Genomic DNA, 17,919 nt, shown 5'->3' on the forward strand with positions numbered 1-17,919 from the left:
AACAAAAAAACCTCAGACTACACTAAAAAAAATGTACATTTTTTCTTTGGCATGTTTTTGCATGCATATTTTGTAAGTAAACATATTAAATTAAAGCTCCAGTTCTTAACTTTTTGGGGTTACAAATTTGATCAAGTACCAGTGTTCAAAACTATCTGCTTGCCTTAGATTCAAAGCAGCAAGCTTGTAATAATGTTTTTAATTCCAGTGCAATTGATTTGACATTTTGCATTGAATGCTATGCCATAAAAGACATTTTTTTTTAAAGAAATCAAAATCCCAAACAGTTTACAAGTGTCCAAATAGTTTATAGGGTCACTGTTGGTTCTTATTAAAAACATAGTGTGTGCAATAGCTCAGGGTCCTTTGTCTGTTACATATATTCCTTTATTAGATGTGTAAAAATGGCTTGTACATACATCAGCTCTTCTTTGTGCGTCATTGACAATAGCACATTTCTATATACAAACACTATTTCCTCTCAGTTGCTACTTAACACAGCTCTTTCTTTCATGTGTCTCCTTTCATTCCAGTTCCTCTCTTCCAGTAGATGTCATCTACATACACACATCTGGTTAAAATCTGCTCCTGTCTCCCAGGCCTGTGTGCCATTATCCTGCAGCGTTACATCATTTCCTGAGCATGCCCAGTGAGTTTCAACCCAGGGACTATAGCCAGCGGAGGTCTGCTTATGGGAAAGGTAAATGGGTTCATTCTCTCGCATAGGTCAGCAAATATAGCAGCTGTTTAGTGAAAATATTGTAAAAAAAAAAAAGACAAACATCTTAAGTTTTGTGTTTGGTGAACACTGTGTTTGGTTGCATTGTCACAGGATGGCTTGAATCCACTTTTCCAAGACTAGTTCTTGCTATTGACTAGTTGAAATCGATTCAAATTTTGAAATGACACTTTTTTCGTGGTTCAATATTTAGCCTACACAAATATGAAATCTCTCAATAAACTACAACATCTCTTCTCATATATATGCACACCTCTATTTTAGTGCACACTCTAAATTGCAGTTTTGTGGAGTTCAGAGTTAAACAGGAAATGTTTCATATTCCTGCTCGCCTCTAACACATATACATAGTCCTGGCATATTGTGTTGTTTTGGTCCCGCATGTGTCTCCTGAAGGTTTAGTGGTACTCATCCAAAAGTAACCGTGACACATTTTCGAACACCAAGAAGGTGATGCAGCACGCTGGAATGACTCGCACCAAATTGGGGATCATCCCTTTGTAAAAGCCCTCGATCCCCTCGTTGCTAGAGAGAGACAAACACAAACATGTTTTGCAAAATCTATTGTATTTATTTAAAACTGTCAATTGATATTATTATTGTTATTAGAAATGAAATATAAAAAACAATTCTATGCCAAATCAAAGTCATGTGGGAAAACCAACATGCGGATTTGCAATTTTCTTAAATCAGGAAATGACATCATGACTCAAAAACCTCTTAAAATAAACCTTGTTTTATGACAATACAAGATTAGTTCAGGTTGTAAAATGTCATGTGGTGTGTCTCCCCCCAAAACAAAATGACTTTTTACCTTAAAATGTATTTAATTGTTAAGATGTGTATTCATCAGTTTACTCAGTTTAAATATCAGTTTTATATGATGATTACACCACATGACATTTTTGGAGTCATTAAATGTTCTTTTTCAAAATTATAAGAAACCAAAATGAATATAAAGAATACATTTCTATGAACCTGGCACATGTATTTTAAACTATATTTTACAAAAATTGCTTGTAATTGCTTGTAATTTATTTGACCATCTTTATCATGGATACTCTTATAAAGCACAAACTTATAAATATTAAAAAAAGTATTAATCTAGCACAAAAAGAATGAGACATATACACTCCCATTTTTGTTTTAAGAGAATTTAATACTTTTATTCAGGAATGCTGCATTAAATTCACCAAAAGTGACAGTAAAAAACATTTATAATGCAAAGAAAAAATCTATTTCAATTAAATGCTGTTTTTTAAAACTTTTTTAAATTATTATTATTAAATTAGTATCATTTTTTTTTATTATAGTAATATTTCACAGTTTTATTTTTGTTTTATTTTACCGGTATTGTGATTAAATAAATGCAGCCCTGGTGAGCATAAGAGACTTCTTTCAAAAACATTAAAAATATTTTACTGAACCCAAACTTTGAATGGTAGATTAAATGTTTTTTTTGTTTTAAACAAATGATTTAATTATGGAGAGTTAAAACAATGCATTAAATTAATTTAAATTAAAAATACATTTAATTAAATGTATTTTTATGTATAAAAAAAACAAACAAACTAGTTAATAGTGAGAATTGGACCCTAAAATATAAAAGTCATGCTGTGCTGTCCCTCCCCCTATCCTGAAAACATAAGGCTGATTTTATTTCCATATCATCAGGGATTCAAATGATTTTTTCTGAACGAATTGATCCAATTTTATTTTATTTTATGTTACATGTTGTTGTTTTTTTCTGTAATGAGGTGCCGTGTGATTTCATACCTCCACGTTCTCCTGATGACATCCACGATTCCACTGTAGTTGTTGTGCTGGTCCTGCAGGCGAGCGCGCACCACCTGATATGGGTAGGTCACTGCTACAGCAAATATTTTGGAAATGGCTGCCATGGTGATGTATTCCAGTGGAGACTGAAGCAGAGACAGACAGGAAGGAGAGACTGACTCACATCCATGATGACCAGTACACATAAACCTCTCTTTCGAAATGTTACAATACAGTCAAAAGCCACATAATCGTGCAGGTCATTCTTTGTACTGTATGTGGTGCCTTTTAACCTTATAAAATGAATTAATTTATAGTTCAAGACACTGGCAGAGCTCAAGAGTTTGGAATTTTATTAGCTGTTATTATTCTAAAAAGATTTCCAGGTTTGAAAATGGTACATTTTATGTTATATTTAAACTTGGAAAAGTCATGGAAATATGTATATAATCTATTTTTTGTTTAAGTCAAAAATATTTAAATCGCCTATAAACAATATTTATAACATTAAAGGAGTAGTTCGCTTTTAAAAAAACTTTTGCCGATAATTTACTCACCCCCATGTCATCCAAGATATTCATGTCATACTTTCTTCAGTCGAAAAGAAATTAAGGTTGAAAAGAAAGAAAGGGTTTTCAAGGATTTTTCTCCATATAATGGACTTCGATGGGAACCAAACGGTTCAAGGTCCAAAAGACAGTTTCAGTGCAAACTGCAAACTGTTCAAAGGGCTTTAAACGATTCCAGACGATGAATAAGGGCCGTTTGGTTCCCATTGAAGTCCATTATATGGAGAAAAATCCTAAATGTTTTCATTAAAAACCTTAATTTCTTTTCGACTGAAGAAAGAAAGACATGGACATCTTGGACGACATGGGGGTGAGTAAATTATCGGCAAAAGTTTTTTTTAAAGTGGACTACTCCTTTAATGTATATGTTTTTATTTCTAGTTATGAAGGATTCGATTCGACCATATCAATTTAATGGTCAAAAACAGTTTGTGTACATTGTACATACATCTATCCATACACAATTGGATGATCTTATCCTGTCAAAATTGGGTAGTACTTGGCCAGAATAAGCAAGAAAGTTTACCACAGGTATAGAAAAACTTCACAATTTCCATGCAGTGCTGTTCTTAGTGCATCCTAAAAACATAAGTGTGGTTTTATATCCTCACCAGCAGGGATTCAGACGGCATCTTCTTATATTTGTTCTGCTCTCTTTTTAGCCATTCATAGGTCATGAACTGCAATGCAGCATGGGAAGTCCCCACCAGCCCAGGCACAAAACCCTGCAGTGGCAGAACAACAAAATGAGGCTCACAAACAAAACAAAGCCACAATCATACAGTTACATCATAGTCTAAGAGCAACTAACTAGACTAGAATTAAACTAGAGTGACCTTTTCTATGCTATGTAATAACGTTAGGAAAATTTGACGTGTCTCACAAAGATTTTAGCTTATACTGTATTTAGGGCTAACTTGAATCACTAATTAGGAGCTGCATCAATCCTTCAAATATAGTTCAATCACACCCTCTTGTGGCCCTACAAAGAACTACAATGTTGGAGAGTAAAAGGATGGATCACTCATCAGAGTAAACATGATATTCAATAAAAATAGGGGACCAAGTTATTAAATAATAATTTAAAAAAAAGCGCTGAATTGTATTTAATGCAAAATGTATAATTTAAAAACGGGACTTGCAGATAATATAATATTAATGAAATAAAAGGCAACTTAAATGTACTTAAAGAGAGTACACTTTCATGACTGTTTTCCTAACACACTTAAGTATGCAAAGTTTTACTTTAAAGTACATTATAAATCATTATGATTTAATGCATTTGCCGTGCTTTAAAGTACACTTATTTTGATGTGTTGACTGACATGCTAAAGCACATGTAAAGTACTTGATTATAATTTTTACTGCACAGTGAAATTAAAACTTTCATTTAAAGTTACTGTATTTTAAATATACTAAATTGCAACTTCATCATCACAAAACTATTATTACAAATGTATTTGAAAACATATGATGCACGTTTCAGTAACACTTTGAGGAGACGTAGTTACACGTTACTACTTATGTATGTACTTACTATAACAGTAAATTATGCATAATTACAAATAACTAAACTAAACCCTAACTGTAATGAATATTACTCAGTGCTTATTTGAATAAGTACAATGTAACGAAGTCACTTTAAAAATAAGTGTAACCCAAGATTCAATAAATGATGATAAAGTATCTTTTATTTTAAATGCTTGTCACATTCAGCAGCACACTTTAACCATAAATTCTTTTTGGCTGTAATTTTACTGAGTATCTAAGATATTAGCAACTTTTACTCTCTACTTGACTATATTTTAAGTATATAAGTACTCTTTACTCCAATACATTTGTGATGAGGAATGCAATTTCTAGTTGTATTTTACAGTTTATTTCTGCTAAATAGGCATCTACAGGGCATTACAGATACAGTATCTCTTTTTAAAAAAAATTATAAAAAAATGAATTATAGTTGTGTTTTATAAATGAGATGAGGCCGAAACCAGAGTCCAGTGCAAGTAGGCTTTTGACATTATTTTATTTATTCGTTAAATTGAAGAGACCTTTTTTGAAGGATGTTGATTTGCTTATTCCCTTTTTGAGCACTTGAGCTTGAATGTTGTCAACCTTGATTTATTGCAATTTTGAGGTGTTGATTGATTTGTATTTTGATTTTAGAAAATAATATCGTGATTGCTCTCCTCCTCGTTTCTTGTTTTGCACTGGCCTGGTTTCACAGACAGGGCTTAGACTAAGCCAGGATTAGGCCTTAGTTCAATTAAAAACTAAGAAAACTAGAAAAAAAAACATTAGTGTGCATCTTGTGACAAAACAATGGCACTGACTTATTTTAAGATACGTTTCAGTAAAAACAACTCAGTCTGGGACTATGTTTAAGCCTTGTCTGAAAAACCAGGAGTAAGACTTTTACTAGAGTCTAGGGCTGTCAAACGATTAATCGCGATTAATCGCATCCAAAATTAAAGTTTGTGTCTACATAATAAATGTGGGTGCACTGTGTATAATTATTTTATATATATATATATATATATATAAATACACACGCATGCATGTATATATTTAAGAAATATTTTCATGTATATACTGTATATAAATTTATATTATATATAAATATTTTATATATAAATAATATTTTATCTTAAATATACATGCATGTGTGTGTGTGTGTATTTATACATATATAAAATAATTATACACAGTGCACCCACATATATTATGTAAACACAAACGTTTATTTTGGGTGCGATTAATCGCGATTAATCGTTTGACGGCCCTACTAGAGTCATTTTGGAATTGGTTATTTTCACTGTAAGGTATCTGTACTTTTACTCTTTATACATTAGCACACATGAAAGCTCTATTATTACACCTGTAACAGGATCTCAGGTTAGTTTAAAATCTGTAGATGTACCCTGTATAGTCCCGGGATACCCTCGTGACGGTATATTTTCACGAGGGCGTCCATCATTCCCTTGTACTGCTTCCGTGACGGGTCTGAATTGTACTGCAGCACCAGCCGGGTCTTTGTCACCCAGACCGGGTTGGTGAGGCAAAGCGTCAGAATGCCTGGAAACATGGAACAGGGTACCTTCACACCAACATTTAACGAAGTCATTCGTCGTTAGTGCTCTGTATGAGATCTTTTTACGTGTAAAAAGAGACACGTATTATTTTATGCAGGCTGAGGTTGATGTAAAATGTGTTTTGGGTAATATTGTGAAAGTTGAAGTGTGCTAACTTCCTATTAGTTAGTGATAACATATTGTAGGACTATTTTCTCCCTCAATACTCTTTGGTCCTCAATTGTTTCACTTCCTGAGCCGAGACCACAGTTTTGCAGCTTCTCTATTTTCCACTTTTTTGGGGGGGTCAGTTTCAACATATCCACATATAAAACTGTTTTAAGGTTGGTCATTCCTGTTATGTAATATATTCATATCCCCATTATGTGGGGCAAGTTTAAAATAGGAAATTAAATCACAGTAAGAGATATAAAGTCCCAATTACAAGATATAAACTTACAATTATAATAAATAAAGTTGCAATTGAGGCCGAAACAGGCTTCCATACAATTAAGTCAACATACAGGTTCATTTTTAATTGAAAATCACTAAGACAGACTTTGTTCCATATGAAGGCTTTGAAGATTTATCTGAAACAGCATTATTTTAACATAAACATGCTCATTGAGTGGCAAAACTGCATGGGCTAGAATAAACTGTGATACTGCAAAGCATTTTCACCATTTCTTCAAAGAAATCAAATGACGCATTAATGGGATTAAAATCTGCAGAGACTGCAAATCATCATCAAGGCCAATGCTTCACACAGTCAAATGAAAACAGAGAAGTCTCAACTGAAAGCTGATGACATTAGTGCGAGTGAAGAGACTCTCCGGTGAATCTCAAAAAAATTTAGTTTCATGCAAAAGTTCAACTTAAAAGTTGAAACTAATATATTATATAGCCTACTCATTTTCAAATAAAACAAGTTTTTTTGTAATATTCTTTTAAGTTGGTTATTTAAGGATATCTCCACAATATCACTTTTCATTCTGTAATTTTTTTTTAAAAGGATCTCGGCTAGTTGGCCAAATTGGTCTAGATATGATGTCAATACCCCTCCTAAATAAGGCGCTTGGTTAAAAAATATCTGAAAAGCTTTCATGATTTAAAAAATTAAAAAAAGCACGATCACTACTTGGCCATCGATTGTTGATGACGCACGACGGTCCTGAGCGCTTAACTACAAACTTTAAAACGCTCAGACGGGCAGTTCGAATCGACACACTCTTCTACAGTTCATCATCGGACCCACCTAAAGAGATAAAATGCCACATTGTGCCAATACGCCAGCCAATATTGTCTAGACTACTACTTGTCTAATGTTTACGCTGCATTATTGTCTAGATTCTTTATCGGTTACTGGAAAAACTTTCAGTGTTGGCCAAACTAAGTAACGGTTAGCATGTTTAGCGAGGCGGTTGTTATAACGAATACAACCCCTGCATGGTGATGCGGGAGCCCGACGCGAAACCATTATGCTGCTTATTTCATGGCTACCTACCTAATAAATCAATAATTTGACACAAAATATTGATTTATATTCTCCCTTTCAGTAGGCATTGGTAAACAATTGCCACATCCACACCAATGCTCCTCCCCACCTACGGTTACGAGATGATTAGCGTCCTGTGAACCTTCCTCCGTATTTACGACACTCAAACTCAAAAGGATGAATGGCAACCATTTCGCTCGCTAATTGAGGTAATAGTTTAACTCGATAACGCTGGGACCAGTCTACGTCAATGGGTAAAAACAGCAATGGCGACTCACAGGTAAAAACTTAATTTTAAAATATCTCGCGACAAAAACATCGGGTGTGTTATTATATCAGGTTTGTGGCGCAAATGGTATCGCTAGACCAATGGGGCTTAAGTTGTCAAACTAGCCGGAGATCCTTTTAACATTTCCTTCCTTAATGACAACGTCCCCCATCATGGCATTATCTAGTTTATGTCAAGAAAATATTTCATCCTGTTAAACATTTTAATTAAAATTGAACCCCAATACCAAAAAATATTTTTGAAAAGTGGTTAACAATATCAAAACGAACTTGAAGTTATCATGCATTAAAATTAACTTCCATCCCGTTTTTTTTCTTTGTAACTAACATTGTGTAAAAATCAAGTTATAATCAACAAAGTTTAAGTGTCTGGGTTCGTTGTGGTATACAGCCTGGTATATATTTTCAACTTTTGAGAACACTCATTTCACAGTTGGTAGTTACAGAGTGGAAGGCACAGCCAAAAGGAAGGGGATATAACAGCCATAACAGGAAAGACCCATCTTGCACAGACGAACACACAGTCTCCAAGGCCTCTGACATTCCAGTTGTTCCAGTCTCATAACTGAGCTACAGATTTAGCTGTGTTTACTTTTGTCAAGCTCACAGGTGGCTCTTTTCTCATACTGACCCGCCTCCGCTGCAGACACCAGGTGTTCGCCAGCACTCAGCTCTGTTTGCCGTCCCTCCTGTGTGTACGCTTTAATAGCATTATAACTGTGGAAAGATGAAAAAGGGCCACATTTTATTCCTGAGAGCCATTTTTATTCCTTACAGTGCTGTAAAATGAGCATCCTTTATATAATTATTATTGAATCCCCATGCAGAGTTTAGTGAGGGTAGGCTTTTTATTTTTTATGTAAACCTCACTCCCCCGATCTCAAGAGGAGCTTTAGCGACTGATGCTAGAGGCTGCGTTCTTTATGCCCGCCTCCTACGCCGGAGAACCTGATTGGAATGGGTTGAGTAGGACAGGTTACATTTGGTGCCGTGACCCGGAGTGAGTATAACGGATATAGGCTAGTAAAAGTTGTGCATGTAAACCTCACTCCCCTGATCTCAAGAGGCGCTCTAGTGAATGAAACTAGAGGCTGCGGTCTTTATGCCCGCCTCCAAAGCCAGAGACCCCGGTTTGTATCCCACTCGAAGAGGGCTGAGTAAGACCAGTTACAATTGGTGCCGAGAACCAGATGGGAGTGAGGTTGTAGGCGGATGAGTGTAACAGACTAGTTAGTGTTAGTGTTGTGAGTGTAAACCTCACTCCCCTGATCTCAAAAGGCACTCTAGCAACTGATACTAGAGGCTGCGGTCTTTACGCCTGCCTCCAACGCCAGAGACCCTGGTTGGAATCCCGCTTGGAGTGGGTTGAGTAGGACAGATAACATTTGGTGCTATGACCCGAATGGGAGTGAGGTTTAGGGGGTGAGTGTAACGGACATTGGCCCGTAAGAGCTGTGCATGTAAACCTCACTCCCCTGATCTCAAGAGGTGCTCCTGCGACTGGCGCTAGAGGTTTTGGTCTTTAGTATCCTTGTTAGCGCGCCTGCATCCCACGCCAGAGACCCTACTTCGAATCCTAGGGCCCTATAATTTCAGCAATCACGGAATTGGCCAATTAACGCGGAATCTAGTGTTACCGCGGAATTTGGTGGAATTCTACATATCTGGAATGAAATTCTGTTTTTGTGAGGGAGAAGAACATATGTCTGGGGAAAATGCAGACTGAAGGAAGCAAGTCTGGGCAACACAACCCCTCCCGTCATTTCAGTTCCAATGACAGCATGGCGAAGTGGCTCTCCACGGCTCGTTGGCGGAAAAGTTAGGAAACTCGACGCTAAGTCCTCAGTGCCAAGCAAGTTCGCACGTGACTTTTAGGCCATGTCCACCAAAGCGTTTTTAGCCAGCTGAAAACGCCAGACGCTCTGCTGAAGACGCCGTGCTGTGGGCGCTTGAGAGCGTTTTGGCAGTGCAGCGTTTTCTCCGTTGACACGTTTCGTTGCTACGATCAACATGACATCATGACATATGCGTAAACATACACGCCACTTTCAAGTCAAGTGGCGTGTTATCTCTACATATTTTGAGCTATCCGCGTGTATCTGCTTGTATCCGTGTATGTCTACGCCATTAGCGTCCGAGTGATTCCGCGTGTCTGTAGACGCCGTCAAATGTCCGCGCGAAACGAAGCAAAATGTAGATCTACATCTGGGGAGCGATCTTTTTTTTTCCTAGGATGGTAAGGGAACAGTCATAAATGCCATTAACCCCAGTGACGGTTAGGTTTAGGGACGGGGTTGAGGTAAGTCATATATTTATACTGTACTGTATATACAGTAATAACGTTAAGTCAACGGCGTTCATAAACACGCTGAAAAGCGATTATGCGTCTTGATAGCACGCCAAAAATGGAAATACGAATTGGCGTGTCATACACACGCTACGTCATGAGATCAGTCTGCTATGATACAGAATATCCGCAGCGCTGTTTACTTGTAACTGATTTTGCAGATAATTAGTTTCATACTAAAATAATATTTTTCATCCATTTTGTTCAGTTAGCTCTGATGTCGTTGTACAGAGAGAATGTTGTGACAGTTGGTCGGTGTGGGGTAAGTTGGGTAAAAAGTGACAGTGATGAGCCCCGCGTTTTATCCAAAGTTGAACATTTTTCAACTCTTGGCGACCAGTAAAAAACGCTCAACGCCACGTTACCCTCATAGCGTTTAAAAAACGTGGCACTCCAATTGAAAACAACTGTAAACATACGCCAGGCGTGAGCAAAATTGCTTTGGTGGACACATGGGCTTACGAAGTGTTTCTCACACATAGACTAATTTGTGGAGGTACGCCACAGAATCAACACCGGCCACCACGTTTTTTTTCCGCTATTTAACACGCAGCGTATTCTTACAGTTGCATTTCCTTTCCTTGCTCTCCCTCCATCTCTGTCACTCACTCGGTAACTGAAAGAGTAAACGGTAAAAAAACTGAATTTACAAAAATTAAACAAAAAACAAAACGGACTTTGGGAAAAAAATAAAAAGGATTTTGTATGCCCTGGTATCCCGCTCGGAGCGGCAGAGAAGGAACGATTACACTGGATATAAGATTGTGGAATTTTTGTAAGTCATTTATTTTTATGGTCATATCACCTGATTTTATCTCCTGAGAAATATGACCTTGCTTAATTTTTCAAAAAAAAAAAAAAAAAAAAAGTTCCTCTTAAAATGACAGCATACTATTCAACTGATTTTGAAGGACAAAAAACAAATCAACAAGGCTCTTGGTACTTATATTTCAGTGTTGCTACTCGTATAATGTTCTTGCACATGCACACTTTGTTTGCTAGTGATCCTGATCTGAAATTAGCTCAGACAACTTCATGGTGTACCGGTATTTTCATAACTCGTCCAGTATCAACTGACACAGCACTGTTGGCTGCTTCTGTTTTTGGCCTGTGAACCTGAAGCCTTTTCAAAAAAAGGTCACTTGTATTTTATTTTTTTGGGTGAAAATAGTCAATATCAATGTTGTTAACACTACTGATTGGAATTTGAATTTTTTTAAAGCTCTCATGCTCACCAAGGCAGCATTTATTTGATTAAAATACTGCAACACACTAATCTTGTGAAATATCACTCAAATACAATATCAGATTTTTATATAAATTTTTATAAAAAATTAGAAAGCAGAATGTTCAGCATCATTACTCCAGTCTTCTGTGTCACATGTTCTTATTAAAATCCTTCTAATATGATGATTTGGCTCTCAGTGTAGAAAACAGTTTAATAATATTTTTTGGAAAATGCAATACAATGAGGAAAGAAACTTTAAAACAACAGAATTTGAAATGTAAATCTTTTGTACCATTATAAATGTCTTTATTGTTACTTTTCATCCATTCAATGCATCTTTGGTAGTTAGAAGTGGATTCAAACAGGAAATTCCATTCTGTGCTTCCCTTTTAACACAACTTCGACTACTTACAAGAGGAAGTACAGGCCCCATGATGCCCCAGCCCCCCAGATGTTGGGGGTCACACCCTGATAGAGACCTCTAATTCCTTCCAGCTTCCAGATGGTCTTCATGCAGTGCATCATGCCATCGTATTGGGGTCGCATTTTCAAACCATCACTTACTGGAAAGAGTAAGAAACAGTGGGGGTGGGAGGGGGGATAACACACTCCCACTTCTGCTTCAATGTTATCTAAAAATATCCTTAAAAAGGCACTGAGGCCAGTACAAAAGTACAACCAGTGTTGTGGCCTGTGTTTGTTTTTCTAGTGTTTATGGATGTGTCTCAAAACCTACTGAGCATGAAAACAGCATGCTTTTGGAGGTTGTGAAACTTGATCAACAGTTCCTATAATTCCTATAATGTTTGTATAGTAAGCGTTTTTTGATAACAAGCACAACTGGGTTAAGTAACTAACCATGAAATCAAAATTGGCAATTCGTGTTTTGGAATACCGCAGTATTTATTATAAATAATTTATCTGTGCACATCATTATTATTATTTTTTTATTCATAATGTTTAATGCAAATAACTTCCCCTCTGTTTATCGATGTGTGGGCGGGGCAACCTGTCACTCACATGAGATCACAGAAATAACAAACCAAATCAATTCCCCATCCAAAATCTAGTCCTGCCCTGTATTTTTTTCCAGTTCGATAAGCTGTTTCACTCAGATCACTAGGAAAGAAAATTCTATCGCAACTTCCATTTCATGCCAACTTTAACATTCTAAATATTTCATTCATTTATTAGAAATAATTAGAATAGAGGGGGAACATTAAAAATCTCATTTTTAAATAATTGTATTATTCAGTGAAAAAACAAGTGCCTTGTTCTCTGTTTTTAAAACTTGAATAATAATGACCAAAAATGTACACATTTATACTACAGTTCATCAATTAAATATATTATTTTCATTTACGGAGTGTACTCTGTTATAACATACAGTATAACCAGTTATTGTCTTATTCTATTTAATAGACAATAGGCCTAACATGTCTAGATAAACAGCTCTATAGGTTTTGAGACACACTCTCCAATTTTTTATAAGGAGAACGTAGTTACATACCTGCAAACCTGATTTTGATCAGATCCAGGGGGTGTAACACCATTGTGGAAATAACACCCCCACTGAGTCCAGCTGCAAGATTTTCATATTTGATGTGCTTAGAGAGTCGCAGGAGGCTTGCTGTAATGGAAAAAGAAGAACCAGAGGAGTCTGCAGCGACTGCAGCGTTTCTCTGCCTGGAAATGGTAGCGGTCATGTTTGTTTACGACACCCTGCTTGCGCAAAAGGCAGTCAAAAACAATGTAAGTGCAGACAGCGACACACTAACCCCGTTGTTTAAGGAAAACCGTCAAGTAACCAATTCCCCTATTACAATCAATGGCCACTGCTGGGCCATTATTGTGGGCTTTCATTTCTTTCAACGTCCGACCTCTTCTCCTCTCCACTGAGAGAGAAGGTAAATAACAGAGCGTGATGACGCGTATAAGTGGGCGGAGCAACACGCGTCGCAGCAGTGGATCCCCATCACATGTCATATGACGTCATTCAAAGATCAGACCTTTCCACAGGCTCTACAAATCTGTGCATGTGAGCTTTGGCTTTGAGATCAAGCGTGAGCGACTCAATACACTATATTTACAACATACTATTTATGTTTATAGTAAATGTATGGTTTTGTATTATATTCCAATACGACATAGCCTTAGCCAATTGGCTATTAAGGTATAACTGATTGCTTAACAAATGAATACAATAACAATATACAGGTTTGGATAAAATTTAAAGAACTTATGTTTCCTGTGACCATTTACGCACATTTTGATCTAAAGGAATATGATTTGATGTTTAAAATGAGTTCATAGGCTATAGGCTAAAGATGTGTTATCACAACATATTTTCTTTTGTCAAATCAACTTTGTAATAATTTATTTAGTTGAGATAATTTATTATTTTGAGTTTCTGATGATTAAATGAATCTCCTTCATTGTACTAACTCAGTTTTTCCAGTTCAATCAACTTAAAATTTTAAGACAACCCAGGTTACTTAATTTTTTAAGTTAAACCAACAATATTTTTTTACAGTGTAGTAATCAAAACGTTTTTTCTTTTGTCAAATAAACTTAAATAATTTATTTAGTTCAGATAACATATAATTTTGAGTTTATGATGATTAAATCATTCTCCTTCATTGTATTAACTCACTTTTTCCAGTTCAATGAACTTAAAATTTTAAGGCAACCAGGTTACTTACTTTTTTAATTAAACCAACAATAGTTTGTACAGTATGCTAAGCACGGTAAAAATGATTTTTTTGTTGTTGAAGTAAATACTAGTGAAAAACAAAACAAAAACAATATATAATTCACATGAAAAAATCCATATCAGTACTTAATTCAAGCGAGCAGAAATGAAAGTGTAAATATCAACTCAATAAAATTAAGTAAAAATTACTTTTCTGATACTGGGGTTCACATCATGCACTGGACCTTGAATAAATAATTAATGAGGTTCATTTTTCACTGTTTTCCATCTGTATTTACACTGTTTTATCATTGATTTGATTTTTGTTGTCAGTATTAGTATAACGTGCCATTTTGTGACAGTTCGAGTTATTTTTTGCTCAAAATGACACATTCAAACACAAAAATGACCCATCAAATTTTACCGCCAGTGTGTATTGTCTACCAATTATTGAGTTGTTTGCATTCACATGATGTTTAACATCTGGAATGATGTAATAGAAATTACTATGACTGGCTAATATATTTAAATCATAATAAAAAATTATTGCAGAATATAAATTATCATAAAGTGTCCCACTTTACCAGTATTCACCAGGCTATATGTCCCATTTTACGTTTAAGCCCTCCTTGAGGAACTCTTTGCACGTCCCTGAGACAGAGTTTTTAATATATTACTATCTGAGACATAAACCATAAAAATATTTGACTTATAGTTGTCACCATAGCCTACATCACAGCTCCAGCTCCTATCGCGCCTCCTGTCAATGAAATGAGTGTATGAATGTGTCCGGGCGCGCGCACTTCCGCTGCCCCCACCCGCGAGACTGGAGCATCTGATCCTCATCCTACGTAAGACCGTCGCTCCGCCTCGCTCTCCTATCAGACCGTTTCCCCTACCGCATCCATTTTTGTGCATTCAAGAAATCTCTTGGAGTTAGCGGCGGCAACTCAGAGGGAATCGTGGGGAAGGTTGTGAGCGAGGACGCCGATAACCGCAATAAGAGATCGCGCGCCCCGCCATTGGACGATGCGCGAGAGCTCACCATTCGCTGCAGCAGCCATGGGTTAGACTGCATTCACCATGATTGCGAAATAAAAGGCAAGAACTCGTTTTCTCTCCAAACACTTTCGACAGGCATGCTTGGGGTGCCTTCGGCTCCCGGAAACCGGCATGTAGGCTAACTCGAGAATCCCCAAGGGTTTTACACCTTATTCTCAGAAGATGCTTGTTTATACGAGCCAGCGTGACATGCTACATTGTGAACCGTATAACAACACGCGTTCCCCATGCTGTCGCTGGGTTATCGTTATTAATGTTCTAAATGTACTGCATCTTCAGTGTAGCCTCATCAATCTGATGGTATAGATGAAATATTGTGTTGTCATAAAACATACCGACTTCAGTATCAGAACATAAAGGCATTTATATACTATACACTTTGAAACAAATAAAAACAATGAAATAAAACACACACACACACACACACACACACACACACACACACATATATATATATATATATATGGCATCCCTGTTATTTTTATGAGCGAGATCCATACAGTCATGTATCCCATAAGTCTGTAACAAGAGCACATGCTGCTTGGATTCTCTGCAGATGTATTTAAATGTTCACATTGCTCTTTCAGGAGCAGCTACACCTGAAAATGACAGCTCGGGGGGCCCCAGCCGCATCCCCTGCGGCTCCTGCTCCGCCGGACATGCCGGATCTGAGCCACCTCACCGAGGAGGAGAGGAAGATCATCCTCTCGGTCATGGACCGACAGAAGAAAGAAGAGGAGAAAGAGCAGTCCATGCTGAAGTAAGCCAGCTGATTGTGTTCAGAGGGCTTGAGGGCTCAAGTAATGCTTCTTGGCATATGCATGGTTCCCCTGGAGAACCTTTTAACTTTAACTAAGAAGGTTCTTTAGATCACTGAACTGTTCTTCACACTAAAAAAATGGTTCTTTTCAGAACTCTTGACTAAAATGTTCTTTAGGGAACCAAGAACGGTTCTACTGAGGGAACCTGGCTCGCAGTGCTGCAGTCACGGGCTTGTGGATGATGGCTGCATTTGTCTCTTTAAAACCCTCCCTGTTATTTTCAGCATGACTGTCTCCTGAAATGTAATACGTCTGCTTACGTAGACTGTCAATATTAGGCTATTGTTGAGAGGGGGCCGGATAAAATGCACGAGAGAGGTCAATGTCACGCGCCTCGGAGGTTTTCGTGCCTCATGTAGTATTTTGTCTCAGTTATGGTTATTCTGTGAGGCTCTGGTGGGTTGGGTTAGCTGTGGGCGCCATCTTCGCTAAAAAAATCCCATCAGCTGCCGTTTACCAGAGATTACTACACGTTTTAATGCGTGCTGTCGCTTAGGTCAGACGTTAAACATTAACGCGGAACCTAGCGCGAGCGTATTTGCGCGGTGTTTTCAGCACCACGACGCTGTCCACTCGCGCTCGCAGTGCGGATGTGTGTTCGTGGAGCGCGGTGTGTGCTGGCAGAAAGTCTCTCTCACTCTGCTTGTGTTTGCTTATAGCATGCTGTATTAATCGCAAGGGTGCACCTGTTTGCTGGTAGTTGGTAGGGAGTTGACGTGATGTCAAGCGTGTGTCACATGCAATAATTCCTCTACTTTTGCATTGGTGTAATCCCTGTTTAATTGGCATAGTGTGTACTGTACACATGTTTTTAGTATTAGAATCTGATATTTTGGAGTCTTAGTGCGGAATCTTAATTAATGCAGAATAGTGCAGAATCTTGTTCATTCCCAGGCTTTTGTTTTAGTTCATGCACTTGAGCTGCATGAGTACACAAATTTGTATGAAACCTGATGATCATGTTTACCAGCATGGTTTGAGAATGATCCAAAAGAGCGCATTTTGCTTCAATGGAATTAAGAGCATCTGAAAGATTTCACATCAATTACGTACTCCTGTGCATCTGCTATTTCTGTATATATAAGCACTACACACTGGACTTTGCTTTACTAGAGACAAAGTAAACTGATGATTTTATCTTGCTCAAAGCCCCAAGGCACTGGGAAGAATTTTTAAATATTTATTTCAACTAGCAGTTTATCTGTTTATCTTTTTTTACCTTGCTGTCTAGTTCTAATTATTCCAATTAAGATTTGCTCTTAGATGCAGTCGGATCTCTTTTTAGAAAGAGAGAGTAGACATTATTTACTGGAGTGGCCCACTTGGCTCTAAGTTCCAATGGAGTGAACCCAGTGAACTTGTAATTCTGTGCCATTGTACCCGCTCAGGTCTGTTTGTAGACCACCTGACCACCATCGGTGCCAAACAGCATGAGCTCCAGCTGCAGTACGCCTTTGCCATGTGCCTGCTTGTCAATGGGAAACTGAGACTATTCTGTAATGAACTAACCATTTGATGCACCAATTGAAGGTTAAATATATACACATTAAAAACATATTAAAAAATACTTAATTGTCTCAAGATCGTATTGCAAATTGTGCTTGATTGCACCCTCAGCTGTCACACGAACAGAGTGAACTGTTGGAATAGTGGCGTGTTTTTGTGCCTCTAGTGTTTATCACATTTTTGTGGTGGCAGGTCAGATAAGCCTGTTTCTGATAAGCCATAGGCTATCATTGATCGATAAATGATTAACACATAATACACAATCGTTAAATGCATAATGTCAGCGCCCTAATATATATATATATATTAGGGCGCTGAAACGATT

At 37.2% G+C, this 17,919-nt stretch overlaps 2 protein-coding genes across 8 annotated transcripts in view; one reads left to right on the forward strand and one right to left on the reverse strand.

The window, feature by feature from the left end:
- Positions 1–287: 287 nt before the first annotated feature.
- Positions 288–13,399, reverse strand: slc25a32a (solute carrier family 25 member 32a). The gene is made up of 7 exons (XM_039680799.2): positions 13,024–13,399; positions 11,926–12,076; positions 8,570–8,655; positions 6,005–6,159; positions 3,696–3,809; positions 2,516–2,661; positions 288–1,264 (listed from the first exon to the last, which is right to left on the reverse strand). The coding sequence occupies exons 1-7, from the start codon at positions 13,217–13,219 to the stop codon at positions 1,138–1,140; spliced, it is 975 nt and encodes a 324-aa protein (XP_039536733.1). The 5' UTR covers positions 13,220–13,399; the 3' UTR covers positions 288–1,137.
- A 1,636-nt stretch (positions 13,400–15,035) lies between these two features.
- rims2b (regulating synaptic membrane exocytosis 2b) overlaps positions 15,036–17,919 on the forward strand; it is a 123,241-nt gene continuing 120,357 nt past the window's right edge. For 2 of the 7 annotated variants that reach the window (XM_089122556.1, XM_089122557.1), the window contains exons 1-2: positions 15,045–15,306; positions 15,855–16,027. In XM_089122556.1, the coding sequence (XP_088978682.1) occupies positions 15,873–16,027 (155 nt within the window). In that variant the 5' untranslated portion in view covers positions 15,045–15,306; positions 15,855–15,872. Of the gene's footprint in view, positions 15,307–15,854; positions 16,028–17,919 lie in introns of all 7 variants that reach the window. The other 5 variants (XM_089122560.1, XM_089122561.1, XM_089122564.1 and 2 more) reach the window with 4 other exon arrangements.

This window comes from Pimephales promelas, chromosome 18 (genome assembly GCF_988280905.1).
Source record: "Pimephales promelas chromosome 18, fPimPro1.hap1.1, whole genome shotgun sequence".
NCBI classification, from domain to species: Eukaryota; Metazoa; Chordata; class Actinopteri; order Cypriniformes; family Leuciscidae; genus Pimephales; species Pimephales promelas.